The sequence below is a fragment of the Sesamum indicum genome, linkage group LG6 (genome assembly GCF_000512975.1).
Source record: "Sesamum indicum cultivar Zhongzhi No. 13 linkage group LG6, S_indicum_v1.0, whole genome shotgun sequence".
NCBI lineage: Eukaryota > Viridiplantae > Streptophyta > Magnoliopsida > Lamiales > Pedaliaceae > Sesamum > Sesamum indicum.
Window position 1 is genome coordinate 5,985,042 of NC_026150.1, and position 19,192 is coordinate 6,004,233.

General features: G+C 31.4%; 2 protein-coding genes across 2 annotated transcripts; one reads left to right on the forward strand and one right to left on the reverse strand.

The window, feature by feature from the left end:
* On the forward strand, nt 3,775-5,238 carry LOC105163869 (LOB domain-containing protein 15-like). The gene is made up of 3 exons (XM_011082370.2): nt 3,775-4,030; nt 4,137-4,392; nt 4,780-5,238. The coding sequence occupies exons 1-3, from the start codon at nt 4,017-4,019 to the stop codon at nt 5,203-5,205; spliced, it is 696 nt and encodes a 231-aa protein (XP_011080672.1). The 5' UTR covers nt 3,775-4,016; the 3' UTR covers nt 5,206-5,238.
* On the reverse strand, nt 14,207-17,500 carry LOC110012114 (peroxidase 4-like). Its single transcript, XM_020694417.1, has 4 exons — nt 17,235-17,500; nt 16,477-16,668; nt 15,553-15,721; nt 14,207-14,792 (listed from the first exon to the last, which is right to left on the reverse strand). Exons 1-4 carry the CDS (start codon nt 17,451-17,453, stop codon nt 14,401-14,403), a joined length of 972 nt encoding a protein of 323 aa, XP_020550076.1. The 5' UTR covers nt 17,454-17,500; the 3' UTR covers nt 14,207-14,400.

The window sequence follows — 19,192 nt, forward strand, 5'->3', positions numbered from 1 at the left end:
GATGCTTGGATTATAGACAGTGGGGCTACTACCCACATGTGCAATAACAATACATTGTTTAATAAAACTGAAAATGACATATCAGACACCTCTTTCTTGCTGATGGCACTAAACATAATATAACAAGCTCAGGTAACTTAACATTATGTCATAAGATTCATTTAAAGGATCTCCTGTATGTGCCTAGCCTTAAATTTAATCTACTGTCTGTGACTAAGATATGCAACAACACTTCAATCAAATTTTTAAATTCCTCCAATCTTATTGTGTTATGCAGGAGCACAAGACTAGAGATGTACTTGCAGTAGGATGTCAAATAGGAAAACTTTACATCCTCAAAGATCAATTTTTTGAAAGAAATCATATAGAGCAAACCATGAATTCTTGCAAAGAGCTAGACCTTAGTGTATCTCATATTCCATAAAAAGTTTGGCATAAAAGGTTGGGGCATGTATCACACAATATAATGCTACATACAGGTTTAATAAAGGACAACAAATCACAATCATTTCCATGTGAAATCTGTCCTCAAGCAAAATAGCAGAGGATGCCATTTCCATTAAGCATGTCATTTTCTCAAAATTGCTTTGATCTCTTGCATGTAGAGTTGTGGGGGCCTTACAATGAATACTTTATTGCCAAATGCACCTGCATGTTAACTATTGTTGATGATTATAATAGATGTACCTGGACTTTTCTAATGCAACAAAAGTCTCAAACTCCTAGTCTGTTGATAGATTTTCATAGAATGATTCTTACACAATTTGATAAAAGGATCAAAATAATTAGGACAGATAATGGCTCAAAATTTCTAGGACAACAATGTCAAGATTTCTTCAAAAAGGAAGGAATAATACACCAAACAACTTGTGTATACATACCACAACAAAATGACATTGTGGAAAGGAAACATAAACATCTCTTAGAAGTAGCAAGATCATTAATGTTCCAATCTAATTTGCCCTAAGATGTTTTGGAGTGATGTAATATTGACAACAACATACATAATAAACAGACTGCCTACACCTATCTTAAGTTGGAAAACATCCTATGAAATGCTCTACAACAAACTTGTAAACTACTCTTGGTTTAAAGCTTTTGGTTGCTTATGTTTTGCAACAAACAAGCTCGAATCTAAATGAATTCTTTTCTCAAACTCCCACAAAAGGCGCCAATTGATCTGGGTCGTAGGTCCTCACCTACACCTCGCGTCCTCGAAAATGTTGGGACCTGAGAAAAGAGAGTAGATCGTTAGGCTTGTTGGGAGGTACCCAATTAAGACCTTCTGATGCCTAAGTCAGTGAAGGAGTTCGAGATAGAATAAACGATCTAAACGCGATCTCAAGCAATCTAATACGGGTTTGCAGTGTAATAAAATGTCTTACCCTAAATGAACTGAATACGGAGTATTTATAATGCCTGGATGGATCCACTTGCCTGCCTGAGAGGTCCACTTGCATTATGCTATGTGTCATCATCCTAGCTCAGGTGATGTCATATAGATAGACGGGCTCCAATGGGCGGTCTTCTGGGTCTGGTCGCGTATGAGAGAAAACGGATCTTCGGGTATTTCTACAATAAATGCCTATTTTGAGGGCATTTTTGTTATTTTTTATGGTAATTCTCTTAATCCCCCATCAATATATATATATATATGTATATATATGAAAAATTATTATTTGAATTATAGGTTTGGCCGAACCAAACAATAATAGAACAAGTGTATCATATTTATCATTTAATTACTTACTTTTCCTAAAACTATACATTAATCATATAGCAAACATATTTATTTGTCGTTTCATTAATTTAAATTTAATGAAATCGAGTCTTTCCATATATATACATATGAAATGCAAACTCTACCCCACCCACCCAGAAAAAGAAAAGAAGGAACCGTAGATTTGCAAAAGGAAGATTATTGTTCATATATGTTAGCAAGTACTTGAGGAAAATCATCCTCTTACTACGGTTTCTATAGAATTTATATCTTCTCCCCAGTCAAGCCCGCAACCCAATCTTTTAACAAGTTTTACGGTAAGAAATATAATATTTAATTATAAATAATTATTATTGTTAAATAATTGTAATAAATAATTATTAATTACTGTAACATAACATTTGCTAGTAGTGTATTTTGTGAGTGTGATTAAAAGTTTTTGTGTTAATAGATAAGCTAATTAATTTTTTTTATCAATTTAATTACAATGGTCAATAATATATTCATTTATGATAGTTTTTAGTTCATAATTATTAAAATGTAGATAATAATAAATTTTGTTATGCTATGTGTGTATATATTTTTGTTATTTTACTAGTGACTATTTGCTTAAAAGTTGTCCACGCTAGTAATTGTTAATTAGTACACATAATAGCATGAAGTTAATTATCATTATGACTAGGGTTAATTATAGATAAACTCCATTTAAAAATATAAAATTATATATTTTTTTGAAAATATTTTAAAAATATACTTACCCCTAAAATTCTCCTTTACACTTAACCCCTTTCGTTAAGATTTCGATGAAAAATATTACTATGTTTGGATTCATGTTTTCGCATTTTCAGACACAAAATAAAATATGCCCGATATTTATTTTTGTATTTTTATATCTTATTTGTGTGTGTTTTTGCTTTTCAACTTTCTATATATAATATATATATACACACTTATATATATAATATAAAAGAGACATGATTTGACAATAAGCAATAATTTTTATCTTCAAAAAATACAATATTAAACATGTAATATATTATATATATACATATTTAATATAAAAATATATATAAAAGAGATATGATTTGACAATGAACAGTGATTTTTGTCTCCCAAATCCCAACATCAAACCAACGCCACTTATTTTAAAATATTTCAAATTACCTCAAAACACGAATTCAAACATACCATCTATTTTCAACACACACTTACTTATCTATATTTTTCTTTTTCTATCTCTAAAACACAAAACAAAACACTTAGAATACAAATCCAAACACTATGATTGATTTTAGCAAATATATATAATATATATGTATATATAAATTTTTAATTTTACCCCTCATTTAATACTCTTATGTATGATTTTATACTTAGAAAGAGATAAATATAATATTATATATGGAATTAGGATAATATCATTATTTTTTTTAATTATAAATACAAAATTATTTTGCAGAATGGGAGATAAAATTAAATATTTATGTAATTATTTTTTATTCAAATTCTAATATAATAAAATTAGGTGTAAATAGTAATTTTCTAAAGGAGAGTTGGGTATTGTTTGACTCTAAGAAATAAAGTGTATGCAAATTAAACATATTAGTCAGTGCCATTTAAGGAGCTGAGGCATAGAATAGAAAAGAGGAGACAAAAGGTAAGCTCATTGTTCTGCCCAATGTTGTAATTAACTCTGTTATATATATATATATATATAGATCAGATCAGGACAACACTGCTGCCACATATGTAACATGAACTTCTTCTCTTCTTGTCTTGCCCTTCAATTAATGTCAGTTTTTCAGACGCCCTTTAATTAAACACACTCCGGCTTCACTGTAAACCATGGTGCAAGGATTAGACCATCGGACAGATGCCATTGCTCTCTGTATCTAATTAATTACGCAAACTTTTATGCTAGAAAATGTCTAATTTTTTAAGACAGCTGCTATTGAACGTGTGAAGCAAAGTCAGTAGGGTTGCTGTCCAAAGTCAATATCTGCGAGGTATCACACGTGGGCAAGCTTTGAAAGAGCTGGCATTCTCTCTCTCTCTCGCGGTAGGTTGTCCTGCCAGCCGCCCCAGAAAATCCTAAACCATAGTTTTTACTTCTATCATTTGAACATCATAACCATTTTGTCAGTTTCTTAAAGAAAGATCGACCTACTTTTTGTCTTTGTAAGAGATTTGCTCTTTTAAGCAACTCTTTGTTCCCTTTCTACACTTTCCTTGCTTTTCCTCTCCAGCTCTAATTCCTTTTTTCCCCATAATCTTCTTATCATAAGGGCATTCCTTGATGTCCCGAGAAAGGTAAACCAAATATCAAAGAGAAAAGAAGCCTTTTCTCTTGTGTGTGTGTGTATCTTCTCCATGTTAATAACAATATTCTTGACTTATTTTCTCTTGTAATTTGAAGGGAAAGGTTTGATGAGATTGGGAAGAAGCTGAAGACAGAAATCGACGCCGCGTCGTCGTTGAATATGGGAAGGAGACATATGTTGGGCCCTCCAGGAAGCTTGAACACAATCACCCCTTGTGCAGCCTGTAAGCTCTTGAGAAGAAGATGTGCCGAAGAATGCCCCTTTTCCCCTTACTTCTCCCCTCACGAACCCCAGAAATTCGCTGCTGTTCACAAAGTCTTTGGTGCTAGCAACGTTTCCAAGATGCTCATGGTAATCAATTTTCTATCTTTTTCTTGCATCTTATCTCAATACATATACATATGCATCCAGTAATCTACCTTTAGAGTAATAGATACACAAGTTTCTAACCTGCAGGCCTTCCATCTAGGCAAAGTTTTAGTCCTGGAAGCAAGTCGAATATTTTGGATCACATGAAATTTAAGAACTGAAAGGGGATCAAAGTTTTGAACTTCAATTGATTTACATGTAAAATTCTGAAAGTATACGGCGATAATGTCACGAGCCAACATCCCTTCAACCCCACCCTCTCTCCATCTCGCGGTCACAAATATTACAATAAAAGTTGTACATATGCACGAATCTGAAGCATTTTTCACTTTGATTCTTGATTTTTATGTACAAATTTGCAATTATTAGGAGGTACCAGCGCCACAAAGAGCAGATGCTGCAAACAGTTTGGTCTATGAAGCAAATGTGAGGCTTAGAGATCCGGTTTATGGCTGCATGGGGGCGATTTTGGCGTTGCAGCAACAGGTTCAAACTTTGCAGGCTGAGCTCAATGCAGTAAGGGCTGAGATATTGAGGTATCGGTATAGGGAAGCTGCAAATTCTATAATTGCTTCTACTAATGCAGCATTAGCTGTTTCCGTGGCTGAGCTGCCGCAAGCTCCGCCCACTCCCACCCCTTCTCCGCCTGCTCCAGTGCCGCCTCCACCAACACCACCACCACCACCTTCTGTTGTTGTTTCGTCGACTTCTTCGACTCCCTCTCTGTATACATCCACTTCTAGTGCAGCTAGCTACAGCAGCATTTCTAATAACCATATACCATACTTTGATTAAAATTTTTCATGATGTCTTCTGGTTCTGTTCAACCCTTTTGACATACTATTGATGTTTAAGAATGTCGGCTCCCGTCTCACATCAGTAGCAGATAACGGTGGCAGTTCCAAGTCCTCCTCTCTCTTGCGAGACGTCTTTTTGTAAGTGAAATTTCAGCAACAATAGATAATACCTCCTAGTGGCTGACTTCTATGATATTAATGCGAATACACACAAAATTACTATCCTTTGGTAGCTACTGAATTATCTAAAATTTCATTTTATGACATCATTACCAAAATTGATTTGAGTTTCAGACAAGACTTTCCTCGCATTAAGGTCAAGATATTGCTTTTGGAGTACCATTTCTTCCAGCTTCTGTTTGTACGTAGTGCTCGGTTTCTTGTTCTTTCTGCCAAAAGATCTTCTTTTGCACAAGTTTCTTCCTGTTACATGAACTTCTTCTCTTCTTTCTTGCCCTACAATTAATGTCAGTTCACATTTCTCAATCTCGATTTATGTAAATTATTTTTATTTTATTATATAATTTTAAGAATTATTAAATACAGTTATCACTCGTAAAGTATTTATCTCATATTAATTACCCCTATAAAGTATATTAAAACCTTTAAAAAAATCTTGACTCTTAATTTTTTAAGTTTGAAAAGTCCATTTTATCCGTACAAAAAGTTGCTTTTTGAAAGAAAAAATCAAAGAAGTTTCTAAATATCAAATCAACCTTTGTTGAACTTTTTTCTAATTTTAATTTCACTTATTCATCAAATTAACTCCATTTTCTTTTTCGTAATAATCCTAAAGTACATAAACTTATTTTATTTTAATTTTACTTGTTTGTCAAATCAAATTAAAAATAAATTTATACATATATAGTTAAAAAATATACAATTAATAAAATTAAAAGGGCTCATGAATTAATAAAAATATACAATTAATATATATTTATAATATATGTTTATATATATATCATAATTGTAAAATTGTCTCCTCCATACTTATAAGGATAAAAATTATAATTTAGTAACTGAAGCTGAATTTTATAATTTTTTATATGTTAATATTTATAATACATTCTTAAGATATTTGTGTATATATATATATATATTTATATATATATTTTCTTGGATAATAAATTACAGAAATTAAAATTGATCTTTAGAATTAATGTGATGAATGAATTTAAACTTAAGCAGATAATATATGATTTTATTATTTATAAATGAAAAAATTAAGCTACACTTAAATTTTAGGGTAAATGAAATGTAAGTTCTTTTTCTTTTTGGATCAATTACTATGGAAGTTCATTAGTTCTTATTAGAGGATGTTTTCTAGAAGTTATTTTAGATTAGGGATAATTAAAAATTACATCTACCACTCCTAAAATTTGTTTTTATCTAACAAATAAGTTCACTCGTTAGTCAAAATCACTAAATTTGCTTTTATTAATAAAAAAAATTTGAATAAAAATTAATATTTACGCTCAATTGACTTATTATTGACTTATTGCATGTCAAATAATTTTTTCAGAACTAAATTCCTTAGAACGCTGAAAGTGTACTTCTTCACATGCACTAATGCATAATGACGTATGAAGATAATTTGATCATAGAAAAATTTATTTAACCTGTAATAAGTTATTAATAAATCAATCGAGATAATATATATATATATATATATATATATTGTTAATATCAGCAAATTCGATGAATTTTAACAAATGAAGGGACTTATTTGTTAAATGGAAGCAAACCTAAAAAATGCTAAACTTAATTTTCCAATCTAAAGAGAATTTATGTATAATTACATAAAATCTCATAGGATGTAATTATCCCTTATTATCGTATGAGTTTGGTGTATCTTGTTTGATTTTTTTAATATTTATATAATATTAGCCGTTAGTCTAAAATAAAAAATTTTATAAAATATTTGAATAACATAAATGATGAAACTTATAAACATTAATTGTGATAATTTTTATAAATAATATGAATATAATTGAAGAAAATATATTAAATTTTAAAAATAAATTAAAATTTATAAATGCTCTATAAGCCCCAAATTCCCAATTATCTTATTTCATTTTAATTTTATAATTAGAACTAGCTCCTTGCAGTAAAATGATTTTCTTTGTAGTTATCTCACAATTAATTACATGGGACGGCAATTTTTAGTCCTTCTCGAATTCAATTTGACTTTTAAATCCTACAACTTAAAAGTATTGGCACATTAAGCACACAAAATCCATTAAAAATAGAAAATCAAGTTGGAATTGGCATTTGCACTCCATGTGAGATCCAAGTTCTGATTAGATTTGCAATTTTCATCTGAATTTTTCATTAATATACCAACTCTTTTAAAGTACATGGCATAATTGTCAAATTCAATTCCAACAGTGTAAAGTTGGTGAAATTGAGGCTCTATATCTAGGATTTATTAATCCAATGATTTTTGGATTCTTAATTTAACGTTTGGCTTATATGTAAATTAATTATATATTATGGACTGTCGAAATTTAGGCACTTTAAAATGATTATATAAGATTCCCTTCGAAAAATTTTTCTTTATACCTCACACCTTTTCATTAGGGTTTAGATGAAAAAAGCTTAAATCTAACAAAAAAAAAAAAAAAATTGGGATAATTACACTCCCCTCCCTAAGGTCATAGATATCTTGTAGTTTGAAAAATTATATATAGTACCCTTTTGCTTTCATCTAACACATAAGTCCCTCCATCTGTCAAAATTAACTAAATTTATTAATATTAATAAAAAATAAATAAAAATTAATATTTACCCTCGATTGACTTATTACTGACTTATTACATGTTAAATAAATTTTTTCTGACTAAACTACTCTTATAACGGCGAAAATATATTTCCTCATATGCATTAACGTGTGAAGATATATAAAAAGATAATTTGATCCTAAAAAAAATTATTTAACCTGCACTAAATTAGTATGAAGTTAATTGGGGATAAATTTGAACTTGTATTCGATGTTTCTGTTAATACCATCTAATTTGTAAATTTTAATTAATAAAGGGATTTATCTATTAGATGGGAGTAAATCTTAGGGGTAGTAGATATAATTTTTCAAACCATAAGAAATTTACGTATAGTTATTGATTATTAGATATAGCATTTATTTAATAATATATAACATATACGTAAGAATTAATTAAAGAGTATATATATAATATTATTATCGTGTAATCTCAAATAAATCTTCTCCCCTTTTCTTAATTACATCAGTTGATTTCACCCCACCCCCACCAAGTTTTCTATTTTTTTTTATAATCTTATATAAGATATTAATATTTTTATATATTGGCCCCTAATTTTATTGTTATATATATATATATATATATATATATTTAACCCAATTTCTATGAAAAAAAATACTAATTCAAATCATTAAGAAAATACTAATTCAAATATTTCCTCCCAATTAAAATCATGAAAATAAAAATGCATGCTAAATGCGGATTAATGTGGAGATAGTCACCTAGTCATAATTCAAGAAAACTAACAGTGTTATTTTCAATCACTATTCGAATTGTTTACGAAAAATAAATAGAGAAAATTCGAATAAGTCACTCAAAACGTGATAAGTAGTGTATGGGAACATTTACACTGTGGCCAAGCAAAAAGGAAAAAAATATGTTTTTTTTCAGTTTGGTATTGTTTTTTTTATAGATATTGGATTAAATTGGTATATTTTTTTAATTATTGTCCTCAATTATAAAATTAAAATCGAAATAAATCAAAATAGATTTTTTTTTTTTTGTGTTAGATAAAGTGGAATAGCCAAACATGGCCTTACATGGAAAAATTCGTCCCTAATTTTTCCTCAAATACTGAATTGATTGTTTGTCTTAACATACGGTCAACTTAACGAAATGTATTCAGGTGGATGAAAATTAAAAATTTTGAACACCAAATCTGGTTATTTAGAATCTTGGGATATTAAAACTAAAAAAGGGATACACTTTAAGTATAAAAACTGAAATTATCCCATTTACAAAATTACTTATATCAGACATCTCAAAATATTACATTTATTTGTTTATTAATTAGAATAAATAGAGTTTTGCAAACTATATGAAATGAGCGAAAATCCTCTAAAAAAAAAGAATTAGTAAATTATCCCCTATTATTTTTTATAAAATAAATCAAACTATAAGGAATAATTTGCTTACTTTTTTAAAATACAAAGATAATTTACTAATTTTTTTATGAGAAATTCTTTTTTTTTTTCTCTTTCTAATTTCACACATCACGTAAATAAAGTAGGTTTAATCCTAAAAATATGTAGTGCAGACCTTAAGCACATGGAGACTGATCCAATTAATTCCAAACAAATGAATTGTTTATTTTTTGAAGCATTGGTTTGTGGAAGAGTAAATTATGTCTTCAATCTCAAGGTCTGAATTTGCTGTCAAACAAACATAAAAACTATATTTCTCATTAATGACAAAACATTTATTAGTTGACTTTTATTATCGTTAAAACAACCTTATTTCCTAAGTCGGCAAAGGTTGTTTTTTTTTCTCTCCTTTTATCTGTCGAAAGCTATTTCGTGATATGACTTTTGTTAACAAGGTTTATTGGATTGGAAGCTAAGCATATTTAATAGTAGTTGCTAAAAAGATTACACTAATTAAATATAGGGTAAATTATATTTGGGATAAATCTAAATAACCCCTTAAAATATTAGAAAAGAGAAAAAAAAAACCCCTAAAAGGAAAAAAAATGGTAAAGTGATTAATTATAAATTTTGACCTTTTTTTGGCTTATTTTTTATCGTTTTCAATATTTCAAGGGGATAATTTGAATTTATCCCAATTATACCCCTGTGAACAATACTAAAAATCCCCTATTTATGGTAAGAAAATAAGGGGGGAAAAATCCCATATTTTCAATAACTCAGTATAAAAACCCCCTCTCTATTATAAATTAACGAAAAATGAGAGACACAGACCATATGTGCGAAATTGGGTTGTTTTTAGAGCATTTTGACCCATTTTTTAATTGAATTAGACTATAATATCCTATTACCTATAAAATGACACAAGTTTATTTTTTTTTAATTTTAGACTTATTTATATGAGTATTTTTTGCATTTTTCCTTAATTATTTACTTTTTCTCTTTAATATAATTTAAAATACAACTTCTTTTTATAATTTGATGAAATTAACATACGCTCCACATTAATTAATAAACTATAAAACTTCAAAAATACATTTAAACACATAGTAAAAATTAAATACTAAAAAGTTCAATAATAATTTTCTTAATTTTAAATTAAATATTAAATAAAAAAAATTAATTTAATACAAAATTTTCTAGGCTTATGCCCTTGAGAAGACGGCTAAGTTATTAAACATAGTGCTATCTAAGGTTGTACTCCAGACGCCATATCGATTATAGCACGATAAGCCTGCTTCTTACAAGTACTTGAGAGTGTGGAGTAGCTCTTCATACGTCAAGAGACTAGTGGGAGACAAACAGGATTCAAGATCTAGTTTCTGCAAGTTTATCGGCTTTTCAAAAGAAACTAGGGGTTATTATTTTTATAATCCCTCTAAGCAAAAGGTATTTGTCGAGAAACATAGTATTCTTGAAAGAGGTTTTTCAGCGAATACTCGACGCAATGAGTTGCTCTTTGAGGAATCAAGTGAGGCACCTCAATCAAATTTATGTACATCATCTATGCTTATTGTTCCCGCTAATGATGTTACAATCCTCCGTAGGTGTTCCTTAACCTCCTGAGAGGTATGGTTCTCTAAGCGTGACCAGCTAGTTGGACAATAATTTAAGGACATACGGAGTAGCAATGTCAGGCATCGATTCGAATAAATAACTTAAAGTCATGAAATTCGAAATGGACTCTATGAGTTCAAACCAAGTTTGGACATTGGTACATCGAGCTAAGGGTGTTAAGCCAGTTGGGTGCAAATAGGTCTATAAACGTAAGTTGGGGGTTGATGGGGAGGTGACAACGTTCAAGCCCTGGCTTGTGGCGAAAAGTTATACTCAACGACCTAGAGTTTTCTTTAAGGTAACCTATTCACCTCAGCCAGCCAAGTCCGTTTAGATTATTCTTGCCATGATAGCATGGTAAGACTATGAAATATGACAGATGGACGTAAAAACGACTTTCCTTATTGATTTTATTGAAGAAGAGATCTATAGTGATCAGCCGGAGGATTTCACAACAGTTGGAGAAGAATAAAAGCTCTCTTATCTCCAAAGGTCTATCTATATATGGCCTCAAATAAGCTTTACGAAGCTAGAATATATATTTTGATGAAGTCATACGGGGTTATGCTTTTATCAAGAATGATTTTAACCCCTGCATATAGGTTCGTGGGAGCTCCGTTGCGTTCCTCATGCTTTATGTGGTCGACGTCTTGCTCATTGAGAATTATGTCAAGATGTTAGAGATACTAAAGTATGATTATCCACTCAATTCTCCGTGAAGGATTTGGGTGAGGCTTCCTACATTATTGAGATCAAAATCTTTAGGAATAGATCTAAATGGATGTTAGGAATGAGACAGAACTTGTATGTTGAGAAAGTTTTGAACAGATTCAAAATGAAAAACTCCAAACGAGGTTTTCTTCCTATGAGGTATGGGGTTAAACTGTAAACAGAGCAATTTCCTAAAACTAAAACGAAGTTTAAAAAGGATATTGTACGTCCTCTATGCTTCAATTGTAGGCAGCATTTACTATCCTGTGCAGTGCAATGGGTCTAATGTTGCTTAGGCTTCGAGTGTAACAAGCAAATATCAGCCCAGACACATTGGATGCAATCAAGACCATACTTAAGTACCTGAAGACTAAAAATATGATATTAGTTTACGGTGGTGGAGAGTTGATACTGGAAGGCTACAATGATGCTAGCTTCCATTCCGATGATGGCGATGCTAAATTACAGACAGGGTTCGTTTTCAAGCTTAACGATGGAGTGGTAGCTTGGAAAAATTCCAAGCAGGATACTGTAGCTGATTTTACCATGAAAGTGGAATACATAGCCACTTTGAAAGCAACTAAGAAGGCAGTTTGGATGAAAAACTATATCCAGAAATTAGGTGTGGTGTCTAGCATTTTCGAGCTAGCATTTCCCCTACAAGCCAGTACAGGGAGGTGTTAACAACCTCTAAGTGGGTGTCTCTTAATTGCATTTGATCAGATATTTCCTAAAAGATGATGTTAGTCAAGCTTCCCGAATCAATGTTTATTCAACTGAGCTCATTATTTGCCAATGTGGTTGTGATAACCAGAGCATCATTCTAAGGGGATGTTAGCCTACTTCTTTTAGCTGGTCCAAGCTGAATGATAGCAGCATCAACTACTGACATCACATCTAAAACCTCTCTGGGGAATCTCCACCCACTTCTCCAATCTAGGCTTTCAAAGCCCTATGAGAATCTCCTTCCATAAGTCCTCCTGTGATCGTACAAATGATTTCCATGCGACGAGTGCTAAACTAGTCTAGGTGCCCCCTGTGCTACGGGCTTGTGACCCTTTTCCAAGGCACTTCGAGACTGGAGTCCTCCACCACTTTTCCTTTAGGGGCATCACGCCTTGATAAGGATCTATACCTTATACCCTATGCCTTTTCTTTATAGATGAACTATTGAGGGTGTACATTCTGGATAAGTCTTTTAATTTTATTTTTCAAGTCCAAAACTCCTTCGTCGTATGACCATATTCATTATGGATAAGGCAATACTTATCTGACTGAAACTGGGGGGACTATCATTGTCCGACACCTTTGGTACTCGTGTTTTGTTGGAGAGATAGACTCCAACTTCCATGGGTGTTTTTCTCGTTCTTGTGTTTGAACCGTGGGAGTTTTTCTCGTTCTTGTATTTGAAGATTGTAATCGATTGATATTTATCTTCTTAGCAGGATAGGATTCCCTTTTGGGTATATTTTTTGGTATCAAATATATAATTTTTATAATTAATTAACATTAATTTGTACTTTAATTGAATTTTTCAATTTAAATTGTAAATTTAAAAAAAAGTATTTACTTTTTTAGTATTTTGATATTTAAATAAATATATTTAATAATAAAATTATTTATATTTCGGGAGGGATGAAAATGTAAAAAGAAAGCTAAAAAAACAAATGGATTTGACCATGTTTTCATTTTATACCGATTATAAAGGTATTTTAGTTAATTAAAGGCAATAAAAGAATGAAAACAAGCCAAAAATTATCTTAAATTGCACATCAAATGCATTTTTCCTACCTTCCATTAGTTCCCAACGGAATGAAGGTTTCAAGTAGGACTTTCAAAGTTAAAGGGGAAAGTTGTTAACTATTTCTTGAAAACACAGTGTGAAGTCATGAAATGGAGTTTAGCCTAATGTGGGCACTAATTAGGAATAGCCATTCCCGTCACATAAATGTTGTTATGCGACAACCTAGTTGGCGTTGCGTTTTGTCGGCCAAATTGCAATGTGCATCATTGCAAAATTCGCCATTCTCATTTTGCGAGAGCATTTTCGTCACAATTTCCGTCACTAAGGTTCACCTTTTATATAAATCAAATTTAATGCACTTTGCCAGTTCAAAATTTAAACTCAAATTTGCGACGGTCTTATCTTTCCAAGGTGTTTTTTCCAACTTTTTTTTAGATGTTGTCAGAAGTTCGTTTGCAAATCAAAATTTTTGATCGATGTTTCTAAATAGAGTTGAATGCAGTTTACTTTTCTATGATATTGTAAATGAGCAAATTATCTTCTTATAAAAAATAATAGCAATTTACTCCCTGTGGATAAATTGCTGCATTCTTGAAAACTTAAATTGCTACTTTTTTGTTTTTTTTATAAGGAAATAATTTGCTTATTTACAATATCATAAGGGGTAGTGTGAATTTTTTCCTTTATAAAAATACATCCCAATTTTCCAACCTAATAATATGTGTCATTATTATTTTTCTAATGAATCTTATAATAACCCATGCGACTAAAAACGTAATTGAGCAATTACTCTCAAATTAATATTTCTTTCATAGTACCAACTGATGTCTTGTAGCTCGCAACCATGGAAGAATAATGAAACACATCAATACATCTCTTGACAATCAAACGAACAAGACAAATCAAGAACAATGAAAGCCGACAGGCCGTTAATTTACTGAATGGACTCAAAACGGACACAAGAATATTCTTCTTTGTTCTTAGTTGGCCCTCCTACAATTCTTCCTGATCTCACCATTTGATCCTGTGAGAGGGCTGATGTCCCCCATCCTTATCATGGCTGCAACGAAATCATCGTTGAAGGCTTCAGGCTTCTTGCTGTAGGATTCGATGAGCGAATCCGTCGACCCACCATTATAGAGAACCTGGTCAGAGTGCAAGAGTCCCTTCTTGTTGATGAGGTTTTTGTAGTAACTGTTGTCAAAAAATGTCGGAGATTTGTGGTCGAGAGGGGCCAAGTTGTTGTCTCCCGACCCACTGTTTCTAGGGCAGTTTGTTTGTCTTGTCCGAGCAAAAGAAGTGTCGATGTTAGTCTCGTTGTATACACGGTCCCTGAAGAGGGTGCACCTTGCTTGCCCGATGGTGTGTGCTCCTGTCGGTACATCAATTACATGAAAATTCAAAATCTGACATATAATATATATATATATATATATATATATATAAACACCATGTAATTCTAGCCCTATAATTTAGAGGGTATGTTTTTTATTTTGTACGAATTGATTTTCGTAGTATAGTTATATAAATAAATTTTTTGATAATTTTAGTCCTCTGCCCCCAAATTAATTAGAAAATTATATGTGACATAATCCAATTAATTGGGTATATATCAAGACAAAAATGACTAAAATTGTGGAAATCAGTTAGTGGACAAATATTTTAATTACATCAATTGCGCATCTTTAGTTAAATTTTTAGCATCTTTAGGACAAGTACGTATGTAAGTAGGCAGCTAGGTATATTGGTAAGGTTAATTATATTTTATTATTTGAATTATGATCGTTTTTATATTTTAATATCTAAATTCTTTTTTATATTAACTTACCATTTCAACTTTCCAAATTTTTGCATTTTGTCATTTATAACTGTTTTTCAATTAAGGTTTTGTCGAAAAAAATTACATGCAGTGCACATGTGATATTTAAAGGTCATGTGATATGATATTTTTCACATATGCACAACATATGGTGTTCTTGCGGCAGAAAAATCAACAAAAAAATGATTGTATATGGCAAAGTGCAAATTTCATAAAGTCGACATGATAAGTTGACATAAAAATTTTTTTTTATGAAAAATATAAAAACGAGCATAATTTAAATAGAAAAATATAATTTACCCTTTATAGGTACCTGATAAGACAACCATGTCCTTGGTGGAGAGTCCTCTGGCTTGGAACCTATTGACGAGGTTGTTAAGTGTAGAAGTTGGGGGTGGAATCACACCACTATTCGCAGCCGAGAGGCTGGCTGTTTTTGAGTCTCTCCTTCCAAGTTTCACATTCCAGTTCGGCCCTCCAAGCTGTAATTATTTTTTTTTTAAGTAAAAAAGTGATGAATTATTATTAATTAATTATAATCACAACCATTCTGTCGACAGCAACAGCTGCAATTATAGTAGATAACATCTCACACACATAGCGGGTCGAGGTTCAAACCCACAACCTCTAAGATCATGGAGTCTCAATTTCGCCAACTACATTAAGCCTCATTGACTCCAAACATTAATTAATTAATAATGTCTTTTTATTACAACCCATATACATTGTAATTTATTTATTAATTTACTAAAATAAATTTGACACTCCATGAATGATGAATCCTAATACATTTGGAAAAGTTGCATTTTTCATCACATAATTTAGGCTTATTACATTTTCAATCTCATTATTTACGGACTCTCAAAATTGACCAAAAGAACAATGTTTAAGTCACAAGGCGTTATTTCCGTTAATTACGTGCAACTTCCATAACTTGTACTTAGTTTTCTTCGTTAATTTCCTAACAAATTGATAGAAGGATTGAAAGTCACAACTTTTAAAAGTTATGGTCCATTTTTGAATATTTCATAAATAATTGGACTTAAAGTGCATAGAGTATAAATTATGGAACGAAAAACACGATTTTCCCTTTACAAATTTGGAAGCATTAGATGCCGTCAGTAGTTAAGAAAAGTAAATTTTGGAAGAAAATGAGTAATTAAGTGGTTATATAGGAAGAGAGCGAAGGAGATGGATGCAGATGTATGAAAGGTTAATTAGGGAAGTGAAGACTGACAAGAACAACAGAATCACGAGCCGCAATGGCTAAGATGTCAGAACAGGAGACGACGCCCGGACAAACTGACTCCACCTCGGACTTGATATCATCAACTACGTCGAAACCCCTGACGGAATTGTTGTTGGGACCAGCAGTCTTCTCCCCTCTGAACGAAGAAGTGTCGTCCAGTAATATTGATCCATCGCAGCCCTTCCAAACATGAGAAATATGTGTTGCTTATTATACTCTTCAAAATTGTTTTATAGAATATAATTTTTCTTAAGACATGAGCTCCCAGTAAAAGATAATATTAGTGATAAAATATTAGGTGAATTTTAGTCCTATAGAATAGGGGTTCAACACTTTTAGTCTTTTGTGGTACAGAAATTTAAAAACGGTCTCAAAATTAGAGAACCTCGGCATATTCAGTCCTATACTTTACATGAATTTCAAAATAGTTCTAAAATTTGAAAAACTCGATACATTTAGTCCCATAAATTCCGTCAAGCAGAGGATTAAATGTATACGAAATTTTTTATTTTGGGACCATTTTGAAAATTCTCAAAGTAAAGGACTAAATTTGTCAAAATTTCAGTTCTAGGACCATTTTGAAATCTCATAAAGTAGATGATTAAAAGTGTTCAACTCCCTATCTTATCAGACAAAAAAAATGTAATTTTTCCCAAAATATTAAGTATTAACAATCTTAAAGTCGTCTGGTCAGTATATGTCTATATTGACAACTCGTCTTGCTAAAATACAAAAGAGACGATTACTTGGACAAAGCAGTCGTGGAAGTGGAGTCGGAGGAGGGAGGCGCCCATGCGCTTCTCCTTGGCAATGGCATCCTTAACGACTGATTGCACGGTGCTAAACACCTTAGGGCACGTCTTCTTGTAGTAATCGGTCGTCAGCTGAGCAGACGAGCCGCCCATCGTTAACGCAACGATCACTAGTAAAGTGGCAATCACAACTGTTGATGAAGATGCTGCCATTTTTGGGTGTGAAATAGCAGAAGAAATTAACGGAAAAATTGTGATAATGTCTGAGAAAATGCAGTAGAATATATAGGGGTACAAATGGAGGTATTTGGCGAAGGCAGCTTACCTAATGATGCAGACATTTACGTACTACATGCATGTCTGAAATCTTTCTGACTAATTTCCAAGCATAGAACAGGTAAACGTTTCTGGATTATGTTGATCAGTAATTTTCTTTCAATTTGTTTATTAAAAAAAAAAAATGGATTAAGAGTATAGAAATAAATGAAATAGTATATGGTGGAATGGGTCGGGTGGGGTAGGAGCAGGTGGAAGAATTGTCAAGTTTTGCAAGTTCAATTAATTATAATTATATAATTTTTTAATGTGCAGAAAGACATATAATTTCAGATATTCATATTAAATAATTTTCCAATTCTACAAGTTAAATTTTATAAATGAAGTGATTGATTGATATAATATCATAGGCAAGTTAAACAAGAGGTCCTAGGTCCGACTCTCAATATCGTCCATTTGTGAATAGCAATTTATCCCCATGTAATATTTAAAATGAGCGCATTATCCCCTATGAAAAAATATAGCAGCTTACTTTCCTAATGAAGCAAATTACCCCTTTATGCAGGGAGGTAAAATTGCTTCATTTTAAAAATCATAGGGGGATAAATTGTTGTATTTAAATATATACAGAAAGGTAAATCGCTATTTTTTTTTCATAAAAGAGTAATTTGTCCATTTGCGATATCAAAAAGGGGTTACTTGCATTTTTCCATAAATAATTTCACGTGTACGATTTGAATGTGAGGACCGGCAGAGATGTATTGATATTAATATTAAATAATATATTTTTTTCTCTAACTACTTAAACTTTTAATAAGATGGTTATTTAACATACAGTAAGATGATCGGCCATGTCATGATGCCATGGGATGCGTATTTGAGTAGATTGAATTTTTAGAAATGTAAATTTCACTACATTTTGTATTGTATAATTTTCCAAATATAAGTTACATGGAAGAAAATTACATTATTTATTTTTTTTAAAAAATTATAAATAGGAATGCATATATAATTTATGTAATATAAACAAAATATGAATTTATAATGGAAAATTTATGATATTGGAGGCTTGGTTTGATTAGTAATACTGATGAGTGTCGAAGTCACCAAAAATAATTCCTACTACACTTGTGAAAGTGGGAGTAGGGTCGATCCACAGGGATTGGTTTTAAGTTAATTTCTTTTAAAAAAATGGAAAATAATGGGGGAAGGATGTTGATAAAAAGATATGATCAAAAACTAAATAATTAAAAATACCTGATAGAGATATGAAAGAGAGATTTTCCGGTTAAGGCTAGGATTATGCTTGATTCTTGTGAGTTGATCATTGATGCAAGAAAAACACATGTATAGACAAATAAACCAGTTATGGTCGTTGGTACGACCTAACAACCTCACCTTTCCTTACCTTTTCGTTAGCCAAGGTACGACCGTTGGCTAGATCTCTAATTAACAGACAACCTTGGGAACGTCCACAAGATTTAATCTATTAATAGCATTAAAAATTAGAAAGGCCTGGTTCTAATCAACAAACTCCTACGAGGACAATTCGTTTAAACTAGATCATGCATTCCCCATAACATAATTAAATACTGTGACATAACTAATCATGCTACGTTGCCACTAAGTACTGAACTAAATAAACAATTACACGAATTTATAAAGTCCAATTAGCT

Bases quoted from the DNA above. Each gene is read 5' to 3' on its own strand.
- LOC110012114 (XM_020694417.1), bottom strand. From the start codon at position 17,453: ATGGCAGCATCTTCATCAACAGTTGTGATTGCCACTTTACTAGTGATC. The intron at 16,669-17,234 runs GTAATCGTCTCT...CATGTTTGGAAG, and splicing joins TCCACGACTGCTTTGTCCAA to GGCTGCGATGGATCAATATT. The intron at 15,722-16,476 runs GTCAGTCTTCAC...AAATAATTACAG, and splicing joins CTCGTGATTCTGTTGTTCTT to CTTGGAGGGCCGAACTGGAA.
- LOC105163869 (XM_011082370.2), top strand. The intron at 4,393-4,779 runs GTAATCAATTTT...TGCAATTATTAG, and splicing joins ACGTTTCCAAGATGCTCATG to GAGGTACCAGCGCCACAAAG.